The sequence below is a fragment of the Rattus rattus genome, chromosome 13 (assembly GCF_011064425.1).
Source record: "Rattus rattus isolate New Zealand chromosome 13, Rrattus_CSIRO_v1, whole genome shotgun sequence".
In the NCBI taxonomy this organism is placed as follows: Eukaryota; Metazoa; Chordata; class Mammalia; order Rodentia; family Muridae; genus Rattus; species Rattus rattus.
Genome location: NC_046166.1, coordinates 7,426,432 through 7,438,792, shown reverse-complemented (window position 1 = coordinate 7,438,792; position 12,361 = coordinate 7,426,432). Strand labels below are relative to the sequence as shown.

The window sequence follows — 12,361 nt, the reverse complement described above, 5'->3', positions numbered from 1 at the left end:
TCTCAGCACTCAGGAAGCAGAGGCAGGATCTCTTGAGTTAGAGGCTAGCCTGGTCTACAGAACAAGTTCCAGGACAGCCAGGACTACACAGTGCAACCCTGTCTTGAAAAAACAGAAAGAAAGGAAAGAAAAAAGGAAAAGAGAGAATAAAAGAAAAATAGTAGTCAGGTATTTTTCTTAGTTCCTATCTTTATGTAATCTGATTCAGTTCACTTTGTGTTTACGGAGTGATCTTTTAAGAAATCACTCAAATGTATTAAGTTCTACTCATACTGTTTGGAATGGATACATTTTAGAAGACTATAGAAACATAGAACATACTGCTGCTCCTAGAGAAGCTTTAAAAATTATTGGATATTTAGACAAAGGTTAGAAACAAATGTTTTAATGTACATTTAAACTCTCATAATAAGTATGTGTGTTAAAACTACCAAGTGGTATAAATAAGAAATCATTTTCTATTCTGAATAAGAGCAGAGCCATATAAATCTTCATCTACAAAATTATATTGTAACCAGAAATATTTACAGAACTAATTTAAAGCTTTAAACAGAATTTGTTGCCCCCACCCTTTGTGTGTGTGTGTGTGTGTGTGTGTGTGTGTGTGTGTGTGTTTATATATTAAACTCTTTGATCTGTCCCCAAGTTTATTACTAAGCTAAGAGCTGTTGCCAGGGTGCAGCATACAGACTGGGTGAGGGTGGTTTTGAGGGATGAGTTTCTATAGCGGACTTGAGTTTCGTGACTATGAGAAGGTACAGCAGAAAGGCTCAGGCTTCAGCCCAGCTGGTAGAGTGCTTACCTAGCATGTATGAAGCCCTGATACACGTAAAACAGGGAGTGGTAGTATATGCTTATAGTGACAGGCAGAAAGGTCAGCAGTTCTGTCTCCAGTACCACATAAAGAAGGTGTGGTTGTACTCAGTTGTGTTGTGATTTCAGCACTTAGGAGGTAGAGGCAGAAAGATGAGAAGTTCACCCCGTCGCTCTTCAATAAACAGTGAGTTTGAGGTTTGCCAAGCTCCATGAGAGTCTGCTCAGAAAAAAAAAAAAAAAGTACTCTAGACAATTGGGCACCTAGTTTTCTCATTACTTTTTTGTGGGAGGGGCTTAGGAATCATAAAGACAGCCTTCCTTTCTGAATCATGTTGTCACTTGCATATTTCCCTACTTAAGTTTATTGTGTGTGGCAGGACGTGATTTTTGCAGGAAATATAATATACTGTCAATGCTTCCTTCGACGTGGAGGGGTGGTTCTGCCTGCCAGTTAACCTTTAAGGTGTCTGAAAGCATTCTTTATAAAATATGTCATCTAGTATGTATGTGCCATTTGGAATTCTTTTCAGCTAAAAATCACCTAACGAAATGTGTCCTGCTGGAGTCGATCCCACCCTAGAGAGTGGCACAGTCCCACCATGGGCGCTCCACACTGCCTTCCCTCTGCGTGCCATCAGAGGCCTTACGACCATTTGCTTTTGTGTCACAGGATCGCTGCTGCTGCTTTACAGGGCCACAACTAGGATTTTAGAAAGAGGGCCTTCATTATCAGAATTAAAATTATCTGCCTTCTCAGTATCTTAGTGGTTGGCTCCAGACCTTGTACTCATCTTGCAGCTAATCACTAGAAAGGAAATCTGACTGATAGGACTGGCTTGTCTGTGACTGGTCTGATATAGTTGGCTTGATTGCACCCCTTGGCTGGAGACAGGTCACTCTTGTAAATAAAATGAAGATTCTGTCAGCAGAGAGGATGATGAAGGGATAGGTGTGGAGTATGTGTTTTACTTGCTGTGAACAGATACAGCTCCCTTAAGAGCAAATATAGTATAAAACCTACTTTGCACAAGTGCTGTCCTGGTACTTAATGGGTTCAGTGAAACTGTCCCAAAATTATATTCTGAAAGATATGCTTACTCTATCTTTGTTATATTGTATTTATTAAAATTATTTTTTTTTTACTTTACAGCAACAAATGGTCATTCAGAATGCTTACGGTTATTAATAGGAAACGCAGAACCACAGAATGCAGTAGATATTCAAGATGGAAATGGACAGTAAGTTTCAATAGTTTGTAAATGTTTTTTTGAGACAGCATTTGAATATATAATCCAGGCCTCCATTCCATAATCTCATTACCTCACCCTCTTTGATGCTGAGATTATAGTCATGTGCCACTATATTTGCTCTTAAATTGATGTTAAAATAACAAATATTCTAATACTTTGGGCCCTATTTTAGTAAATATATCAGTTTGTAACTGAAAATGTCAAACAGGTTTTCATTTAAATACACAAAGTTATGTCACAAAAGTACATATATGAAAAATAAAGCCATCACACCACTGCTGTTTTATAAGTGATAACACTAAGCCTAATTCTGTAATTGTTCAGGACACCTCTTATGCTGTCGGTTCTCAACGGGCACACGGACTGTGTATACTCACTACTGAATAAAGGAGCAAATGTAGATGCCAAAGATAAGTGGGGAAGGACTGCATTGCACAGAGGGGTGAGCCAAAATTTAACGTAAATACATTATGTGCCCTCCCCCCACACAGTGTAGTTAATACAGCCAAATTATTTTTGCAGGCAGTGACAGGCCATGAAGAGTGTGTAGACGCGTTACTTCAACATGGTGCTAAGTGCTTACTCCGGGACAGCAGGGGTCGGACACCCATACACTTGTCGGCAGCCTGTGGACACATTGGTGTTCTAGGAGCCCTTTTGCAGTCAGCAACATCCATGGATTCGAATCCAGCCGTAGTAGACAATCATGGGTATACAGCACTTCACTGGGCTTGCTACAATGGTTAAGTATCAGATAAACACCTGTATTGAGTGACTGCCTGCTAGGTACTAAGTAAAGGAAAAAAGGTCCTTTACCTTGCTAAAGAGAAGTCATTCATTTTCAGAAGTGTTTGAGATAAGCCTTTACAGTTTTTTTCTTTAACTCATTGGGTGGATATCTAATAATTATAGTACAGTATCCAGATTGTCTCTGTGTCAAAGGAATTGCCATACATTGCCACTAAAGTTCAGATTGTTTTTATAGTGTGAATTAACATTTTATGAGTCTAATATACTGAGAAAGTATCCACTGATGTGAATTTTATGAAAATCTTTTTTTTTGTTTGTTTGTTTGGTTTGATTTTTTAAGGCAGGGTTTCTCTTTGTAGACAAGGCTGGCCTCAAAGAATTAACTATATACTTACTAAGCTTAAAGTTTAGAATTTCAGTTTATATAGTCATATGCTTATATAATTTTGAGTATTTTGATTTTCATCTATTCCTTTCAAAAATTATCCAGCTCTTTGACTCTTAAGCACCCTCAGAAAGAACTCTCTGAAGTATAAGAGAAGTAGTGAGATTGTCGGCTCGGTTCCGCCCGGTGCCGATTCCTGGAAAGAGTAGTAGAGTAGTCCTTGCCAACTCAGATGACGGTGGCTCCCCTTGTCTCAGTCAGGGTTTGTGAGCTACGGCTATTGGTAATGTGTACATTGTTAACAGGAACTGAGAAGTTTAGAAATCGTCACAAGAATAGCATTTGGAGGGACCCACAAAATGGCTCACCAAGTAAAGGTGCTTGCCACCAAGCCTGCCAACCTAGATTTGCTTCCTGGGAATCCGTAGGAGAGGAGAGAACCAGCTCCCAGGCTAAGAGAATCTCAAGTTTTGCTTGGGATTCATTATTTTGTTGGGTTTTTGTTTTATGTTTTTAAGGTTGCTTTTTTTTAAAGACTCTCTGCATATTTCTCTCAGAAGTCAGTATATTTGCCCTTTTTTTATAATACCTAGTGTTTTAGGAAATTGTCCTAAAGGTACATACCATTTATTAATTGAAAAGAAAAGTTGCAAAAATAAACGATTTGAGCTGTAAAAAAGAAAAAGAAAAATAAGTGTACGGCCAGGTGTATATGCCTAGAAATTTTCTCGAGCTTTTGAGATCATTAGTTATATTAGTTATGGGCTAAGGAATGGAGATAGGTTCAAGCAGGGACTTAAACTTTTTCCTTCTAGGTACTTTTATGTATTTGAGATTGTTGCAAATATGTATTGTATTTTAATATCTAGTTCTTATATACCTATTAGGTCATGAGACATGTGTGGAACTACTTTTAGAACAGGATGTTTTCCAGAAAATAGATGGAAATGCTTTTAGTCCACTGCATTGTGCTGTGTAAGTAAAGCCATAGTGAATCACATTTTCAAGAAACATTGTTCATTTTAAGAAACATCGTTACTGTGAGACTGATGACCTTGTTCTCTTGTCCAGGATCAATGACAATGAAGGAGCTGCTGAAATGCTTATTGATACTCTAGGAGCTAGCATTGTGAATGCCCCAGACTCAAAGGGAAGGTAGGATTCCAATTAGTATCATCCAGTATTACTTTCAATAAGAGAAAATACAGCAGCTGTCAACCTTCTGTTTGAGAGCTTGTAGAGAACGCACAACTAATTGAAAACATGATTTTACAAATGTAAGTTATCATCTTAAAATTTTTACATTATTAGAGAATTTTAATTTTTATCACTTTATTTCAAAATATAAAGGTTACTCTCCTGTTTGAAGAAATTTATGATTTTAAACCAGAGAAAATTGCTTAAAAGTTAACAGTTTTCTAAATTGGATTACAGACTGAAAAGTCAGTGCAACAATGGTAATAAGTAATAGTTTGGGGGTAAGCATTTCTTTTAGGTTTTCTTTGATGATAACAGTATTAGCAATCTTATGCAGTTCATCCTTATTTTAGACAATTGATAGTTGAAGATTTTTAGATTCTGTAGAGTACATATATGAACTAGAACTCAGTTCCATCGAGCTTGTTTCTTAGCAATGCTTTGTAACATACTAAGTAAACCCTTGAAAACTGTTTGTTGTAAATTAAGGAATATTTGTTTCCAGTGTGTGTGCCATTTAGCTTCTGTCCTCTATTTTACTGTGTCCCAGGACTCCTCTCCATGCCGCCGCCTTCACAGACCATGTGGAGTGTTTACAGCTGCTGCTCAGCCAGAACGCTCAGGTCAATTCTGCAGACTCTACCGGAAAAACCCCTCTCATGATGGCTGCAGAAAACGGACAGACCAATACAGTTGGTAAAGAAACTGGTTAGAGACGGCTAAGGCAGTAAACTGCCTCTGGTTTGAGCGTCAGCCTTGGTTACATTGTGTCTCTATAAGAAAGGAAACATTGTTTCGAGCCAAGCTTAGTTTGCTGCTATAAACTCAGCTGCCCAAGTACCGGTCAGAAGATTAGAAGTAGAAGGCCACGGCGGACTAGGTAGTAAAGCACAACCCTAGAATTAAAAAAGGGGAGAAAGGGGGAGCTGCGTAAGAATTCTTTGTATTCTGTTCCCTGTGTGTGACTTAGATTTCCAGTGCTTCTCACCTTTCCACATTTTCATGTTGGAGCATTGCCCTTGCTGGCTGAAAAGCTTTCTTTAGCTTTAACCTCATGATTTAATAACATTGGCTATGGAATCAGATTGCATGAGTATGAGTCCTAGATCTAATTAGGTAGCCCCCTGCCTCAGTTCTTTCACTTGCAAAAAAAGAAAAATGACAGCATCTCCTTGAAATAAATCATGTGAGGGTTGAATAAGTTCCTATAAATCTAGAGCATATAAAACAATGTTTGAAGTGTATTAATACTCCAAAATGTTGATTATTATATATAAGTTCCCTATAGTTATACAGTAATATGCGTTATAGGGTTTATATGCAGTTAAGTATCTGTGGGAGGGATGTGTTCTGCTCCGTGTCTCCATTGCCCTACAGTGAGTCTCTGGTAGTTTAGGGAACGTTGGTAAGAGTCTGAACTCTACAGTGAGTCTCTGGTAGCTTAGGGAACGTTGGTAAGCTTCTGAACTGATGTGCTCTCTCCTCCAGAGATGCTGGTTAGCAGCGCCAGTGCAGATCTGACATTGCAGGACAAGAGCAAAAACACCGCCCTCCACCTGGCTTGTGGCAAGGTACGCGCATCAATTAAGGGTAGACTCTCATGGTTACTGTTCGTTGGCCTTTTTCCAGTTCACCAAAACAAACACAAGCAGGAAGCAAACCTAATGATTACTTAGGTAGGGGTGACCTTACAGGGGAGTGTTGGCTCACTAGGTTTTCAAATACAAGCTTAGCACTTCATATTGACTTGTCTTCTTATTTCCATTTCTAATACCTGTGAGTAAATACTTGACATTAGCCTGGAAAAATTGTGTATATGTGTAATATTGTATAAATATTAGAGATGGTTGGGTTTATATGTTTATTTTTAATTGTGTGATTTTTTTTTTAAGAGCTATTTTCCACAATTTTAGGGTCATGAAACTAGTGCCTTGTTAATTCTGGAAAAGATAACAGATAGAAACCTCATCAATGCCACCAACGCAGCCTTGCAAACGTGAGTACTGATTGTCTAACTAAATCTAGTGATCTCTACAATTTTAGAAAAAGGTAGATTCACTTTTAAAACTGACAAATAGGTCAGTTATAAACCACTTAAAGAATAATTTTTATAATTGTCAGAACTCATTTCTGAAATCATATAGCTAAAAGCTCTAATATTTAAAATATTTTTTAGCTTTGCAACATTGTTGTGATTTAAAATTACAACATTTAATATTGATTTTTTTTTCTCAGTCTGCTCATATAATTTTCTAAGGGAAGGTAGTGCTATTCTGTGTATTATCAAAATCAGCTGAAAAGTGCTGTTCATACTAGCTATATGACGATAAGAAGCTCTGTCTCTGTGAGAGAGAGAGAGAGAGAGAGAGAGAGAGTGTGTGTGTGTGTGTGTGTGTGTGTGTGTGTGTGTGTGTTATAAGCTTAAAAAGGTTTCAGAAAGAATCAGCCTTTGAGTATAAGCAGTAAGACTTGAGTTGGACTGAGATTTTAAACCCATGTCTCCCATTGGTTTTAAAAAGAAGATTGGAATAGTTCACATTCTAGGTTTAGTCAAATCCCTCAAAGGTTCAAATGTTAGTCCCTGGGCCAGTAAACGTCTTTTAAAGACTATTTGAATTTGCGATACTGCAGAATAAAAGTTTATAGTCTTATAGTGTATTCGTTAGCTTCATTTCTTAAAACAGTAAATTAAGACTGTTGCTCATCCAGTCCAATGGACACATGTATAAAATACTCCTGCTCCTGGGATTCGGGAGCATTGTGGGAAAGGGGGCGGACAGATGGTGAGAGCCACAGAGCCAGGGAATATTTTGTAAGAGTGTACCGTGTAGTAAGGTCAGAAGCTGCACCTATACAATCTTGCCACAATGACTGCCTCAACATGACCTCAACAAGGACAAAGACAGCTGTGCCAAAGTGGACCAGGGAAAGCCAGGAGGCTCAACCCCTTCCAAAAAACCACCACTAGTGCCTAAGGAATACCCAGAGTATGAATGTTCTTCTGTAGGGAAGAGCACATCAGTCCAATACCGATGGTCAGCCCTTAAGACTACATACAATATATGCAAGTAACATCCAGCCCAGCAGGTAGTACATAGGAGTTTACCAAGGCTGTGCTTTCTGTGGAGGTGCTGTTCTCCCTCCTGTCTTCACTGACTGAGAGCTGGGGGAGCTCAGGTTTGTATCTCTAGGTCTTCACGACTTGGCCAAGTGTTTGTTGACAGCCAGGTGTGTGTTTATGCGTTCACTACACATCAATGTACAATTTTCCCCACAGACCTCTGCATGTTGCTGCCCGAAACGGGCTAACAATGGTGGTCCAGGAGCTCCTGGGGAAAGGGGCAAGTGTGCTTGCCGTCGATGAGAACGGTAAGCAGGCTCCATGGCCGGCCCTTGGCCAGCTTTCGATGGTGTGGGTTTTATTATTGTGCAAAGAAGAGTGTTGAAATTAATATTGAGGAGTTCTATGTAGTAGAGAAATAAGAGCAAGAGGAACAAAAAACGTATGTTTGATAGGTGAGCTCTGAATTCGCATATCTTATTTTAGATCAAGCTTGATATTTCCTATTTGCTCACCACTATTGTTCAAGTTTTTGTTCTTTTAACAGATATTTACCAAAGCCTGCTAATGTGTCTTGTTTGTAGACAAAGCCAGTCCTTCTACTGTTAAATTCAATTCTGTCACTGTTTTCCTGTTAGAGATTATCACTTTAGCCATCACTCCCTATTAATGTCACTTTGCGTGTTTGTGATGTTGGAATCAAGTACTGTGAGCACTCTTCCACTGAACTGCACCCCAAGCCTCTCGCCCCTCAGAGATCTGCCACCTTAACAACCACTGATCTCACAACCTCTCCCAGCTGCCACTCTGTCTTCCACTGCAGCAGGACTACTCAGGAACTGGCTTTCTGTAGGCAGGCAGGCCTCTGTCCCACCACACTGTGAAACTTCTCGTCAGGGTCCCTGACGGTTCTCTACAGTGTCAGGTCAGATCGTGTTTCACTTGGCAGGCCAGTTTGAGCATGTGAGTACTCCTTTCCTCTTGCTAAACTTTCTTCACTTGGCTTTTAGGGACTCCACACAAATGTTGGAGAGTCCTAGTCCTTGCTGCTTTTCTTGTCTGTCTACCCTTGATTGTGAAAACTCCTTGCTGAGACTTGCTAACCTTTTATTTAGGAATGATCTTCCCCAGTGTCTGCATTCATGTCTGTCTAGCTGCTTAATTATAATACCATATAGATGTCTAATAGAACTGTCAGCCCTTTTTCCTTACCCTCTGCAGACTTACCCTTCCAACAGCCCTCCTGATTTCAGTTGTCAACAATCCCCTTCTTCATAGCTTAAGGGATTGTCCTCGGTGTCTCATGCCCAGTGTGCAGCCCACCAGCTATGCTTGATTCTCCCTTTAAAGTAAGTCCACTGTCTGTCCTTTTCTAGGCTTCTGCCCTCACAGGTAGTTCTTAAAACACATGAGAAATGTTTCTCCCATCAGTTTATTTATAGTTCTCACAGTGAACTACAAAGTATTCCACTCCTTCCCAAGCTTGTCCTTTCTGTCTTGCTTTTCCCTTCCAGCTCCTCTACCATGGAATCAGTACAGACATCATAATCCTTGTTTTAGCTCTGTCTTCTGCCTGGAACACTCTGATCTGCAGGTGTTCTTTGATTAAATCCCTCACCTGTTTCAAATCATAACTCAAATTCCATCCCCTCGAAAGCTTAACCACTAACCTATTTGTGTCACAGATTTCTTAGTCCCACTCAACCTGATCAGCGTTCTCTTATTTTGAGTAAAACTGTCTATGTAACTTAGTAAATATAATGTGCTTTTTTCCATGTTGAAGTGTGTCTCCTCCATGAGAATGAGTATACACTCCGTAAGAGCAAAGGATCATCTTTGTTATCTGTGTTCACTGATAGTGTCTGTTAGAAGAGTTCAGGGTCCAGTGCATGTGTAATTATGCCAGGACATGTTAAGTTCTGAGGTGCCTGTGCAGAATAAGTATGACATAGGCTACTCTGTATACAGGCACATTAATGGGTCTTGACCCTTCCCTACAAGATCAGATGAGACATTTCAAGACAGCAAATAGAGAGGAAACCTTTTTTTTAATTGATAATTTTTTCCATATAATATATTTTGACCATTGCTCCCAATTCTTCCCAGATCCTTACCTTCCTACCCACCCAATTTTATGTTCTCTTTCTTTCTTTCTCTCTCTCTCTCTCTCTCTCTCTCTCTCTCTCTCTCTCTCTCTCTCTCGCTCTCTCGCTCTCTCGCTCTCTCAGAAAACACAAACACACAAAATAACCAATAAGATAAAAAATGTCTAAAGCAAAATGGGACATAAAGTCCTACAAAATATAAAAAAAAAATTAAAAATACAAAAATAATAGTGGTTGACCAACTACTTGTGGGCATGGAGCCTGCCCTGGTGTATGGTGGATGTACTCTGACACTCCAGTGGCTATAAATTACAGATAGCTTCTTTGTTAAGGGATGGGGGCCTTGGGGTCATCCACCTCTTCTCTCTTAAACACTTCCCCTCCTCTCCCATAGAGAGCCTTCTGGGGAGAGGTCTGATGAAGCCATTCCACTTGGTATTAAGTGCCCCAAAGCCTCTCTACACATTGTCCAGTTGCAGGTTTCCGTATTAGTTTGCAGAGAACCCTGCTGTCTCTTTCCTGTTGAGGAAGCCTATTGAGAAAGGCAGAACTTGGGATGAGTGCAGACATGAGAGCAGTCTGTCTTGGCATTAGGAAGATGGCAGTTCCTCAGAAAGGGGAGCAACCAGACCAGATGGGAAGTGATACTCGGAGGGGCAGGTGGCCGCCAGCACGGAAGTAGAGATCTTGGAATGAGAACCGTGGATGTGTTTTCTAGAGGCTATAATCATAGGCTCTTCGGGACTTGGGGAGAGACGAGTATTTGAAGGTGAAGTCATATCCACTGAAGCTTTGGAACCTTTTATGGACGACACTTTGCAGTGTCACTGAGCCATTGGAAAGAGTGAAGCTCATTTGGGGACATAGCAAAGCCGAATGAAACTAAGCAATTAAATGTAAGGCTTTGAAGCCCAAAGCAAAATCTAGATATTTCTAGAAATGTAACTACTTGCATAGATTTAAATGCAGAAATACAAACATTAATATTTGACCACATTTTGCACATTATGACAGCTACTGATATGTGGGTCATTGTTGACTATTTCTAAGAGTTTATATTGTCTTTTTAAGAAATTAAAAAGAGGCCAGGTGTGGGGGCACACCTTTCATCTCCGAACTCAGGAGGCAGAGGCAGGGGAATCTCTGGATTCGAGAACAGCCTGGTGCACCTAGGAAGTCCCAGGACACACACACACACACACACACACACACACACACACACACACACACACACACACACAGAGAGAGGGGGGGGGGAGAGGAGAGAGAGAGAGAGAGAGAGAGAGAAGAAATGGAAAGGGCACCAAACCTGTTACTAAAAAGGTCTCCAGTGGTAACCCAGTTAGCCTCTGTTACCTTTTGAGGTATTATGTAGTTCACACGTCAAATGAATGCCCATTTCACTTTATGATTGTGTATAGTGATAATTACAAGTTACTCTAGTAATAATGGTTTGATGATTAGTTATGTTCTGAAGAGTAAATAAAGACAACATAAGCCACATGGTGCCGGCTCACTCCTTTAATCCTGCACTTGAGAGGCAGAGGCAGAGGCAGGCAGATCTCTTAAGTTTAAGGCTACCCTGGAACTACAGAGCTAGTTCCAGGACAACCAGGACCACACAGAGAAGTCCTGTCTTGGAAAACAAACAAAAAGGACAAGATGCAGTGCCTTTGTCCACTCCCAGAAATGGGGTTTGTGGTATTGAGATGTGTTTTCTAAAGAAGGAAGAGCGTGTCGTGTACCCGTGGAGTGTCCTCAGGAACTTCTGTAACCACACGACTCAGGTAGAAGAGAGCTCCTGCTCACAGTGAAGCACTGCTGAGAGGTGCAGTCCCAATGGAGAGGGCGGGCTGCCCCTCTAAGGACTTGGCTTCCGCTTGCCTAGAGTAAGAGTAGCAGCCGCTGCTGCCTTCACATCTTCAGCAGAGCCTTTGGGAGAGTGAGAGTGGAGCCCTCGCTCAGGCATTCTGACAAGGTGACTCAGGTGTCACGCTCGGCCGTCAGTCTCTGTCGCCAGTCCATCCAGACACTTAAGCTAGGTGTTCCTTTAACAAACCACAAAGGTAGTAATGCATCCATCATGACGATGAGAATGCGGAAGAGGTAAAAACCAAATGCCCAGTAATTACATGTATGTACTGTGATATGATCATATATTAAAATACTATACAGCAGTGGAAATTATCCGACTATAGTTACCCATGACACTATTAGGCCTTGCCTAATTAATCAAAAAAAGTCAAATTTTAAAATATGTCTACTATATGCTTCCATTTATTGGTTCAAAAAACTAGGCAACAATGAAATTGTTGACACAGAAAGAAAAGGTCAGGATAGTGCTTACCACACTGTGGCCCAGGAAAAGACGTGTGGTGTTTGTGTAGACTGGTAATATTCTCCTTCCGTGTTCTCGGTCTGGCTGGTGGCTATATCAGTATTTGGTTTGCGATAAATCATCCTGTTTTAAAACAAACTATGTCCTTTGAAGTACGTATGTTTGCGACCGCTGCAGCCTGAGCACAGTAGTAGAGCGCAGGGCAACACTAAGCGAAGCTAGTCTAAAAGTTCAAGGCGTCTGTGACACCAACACCTTTTGGCTCCACCTGGCTTAAAACAAGGAAAGCCCAGCACTTCGTGTGGGATGGTTGGAACTCACCATCTCAGCAGTGTTTACCATCCTGTCCCAGCTCAGCTACAAGGTTAGCTCTGTGCCAACCCAGCTACTACATGCTGTCTCCATGGCTTTCCCGTTGATGCTGGGGTCGGGGCTCTTTATATTTGAGGAGATTTTTCT

The 12,361-nt window shown here is 40.6% G+C and overlaps 1 protein-coding gene across 1 annotated transcript in view; it reads left to right on the top strand.

Moving 5' to 3' along the window:
* The window catches only part of Ankrd28 (ankyrin repeat domain 28), a 79,195-nt gene that overhangs the window by 62,585 nt on the left and 4,249 nt on the right, over nucleotides 1-12,361 (top strand). The window contains exons 19-27 of the mRNA XM_032919302.1: nucleotides 1,967-2,054; nucleotides 2,391-2,508; nucleotides 2,589-2,808; nucleotides 4,089-4,176; nucleotides 4,273-4,356; nucleotides 4,949-5,094; nucleotides 5,887-5,969; nucleotides 6,312-6,394; nucleotides 7,676-7,767. Of these exons, the coding sequence (XP_032775193.1) occupies nucleotides 1,967-2,054; nucleotides 2,391-2,508; nucleotides 2,589-2,808; nucleotides 4,089-4,176; nucleotides 4,273-4,356; nucleotides 4,949-5,094; nucleotides 5,887-5,969; nucleotides 6,312-6,394; nucleotides 7,676-7,767 (1,002 nt within the window). The remainder of the gene's footprint in view (nucleotides 1-1,966; nucleotides 2,055-2,390; nucleotides 2,509-2,588; nucleotides 2,809-4,088; nucleotides 4,177-4,272; nucleotides 4,357-4,948; nucleotides 5,095-5,886; nucleotides 5,970-6,311; nucleotides 6,395-7,675; nucleotides 7,768-12,361) is intronic.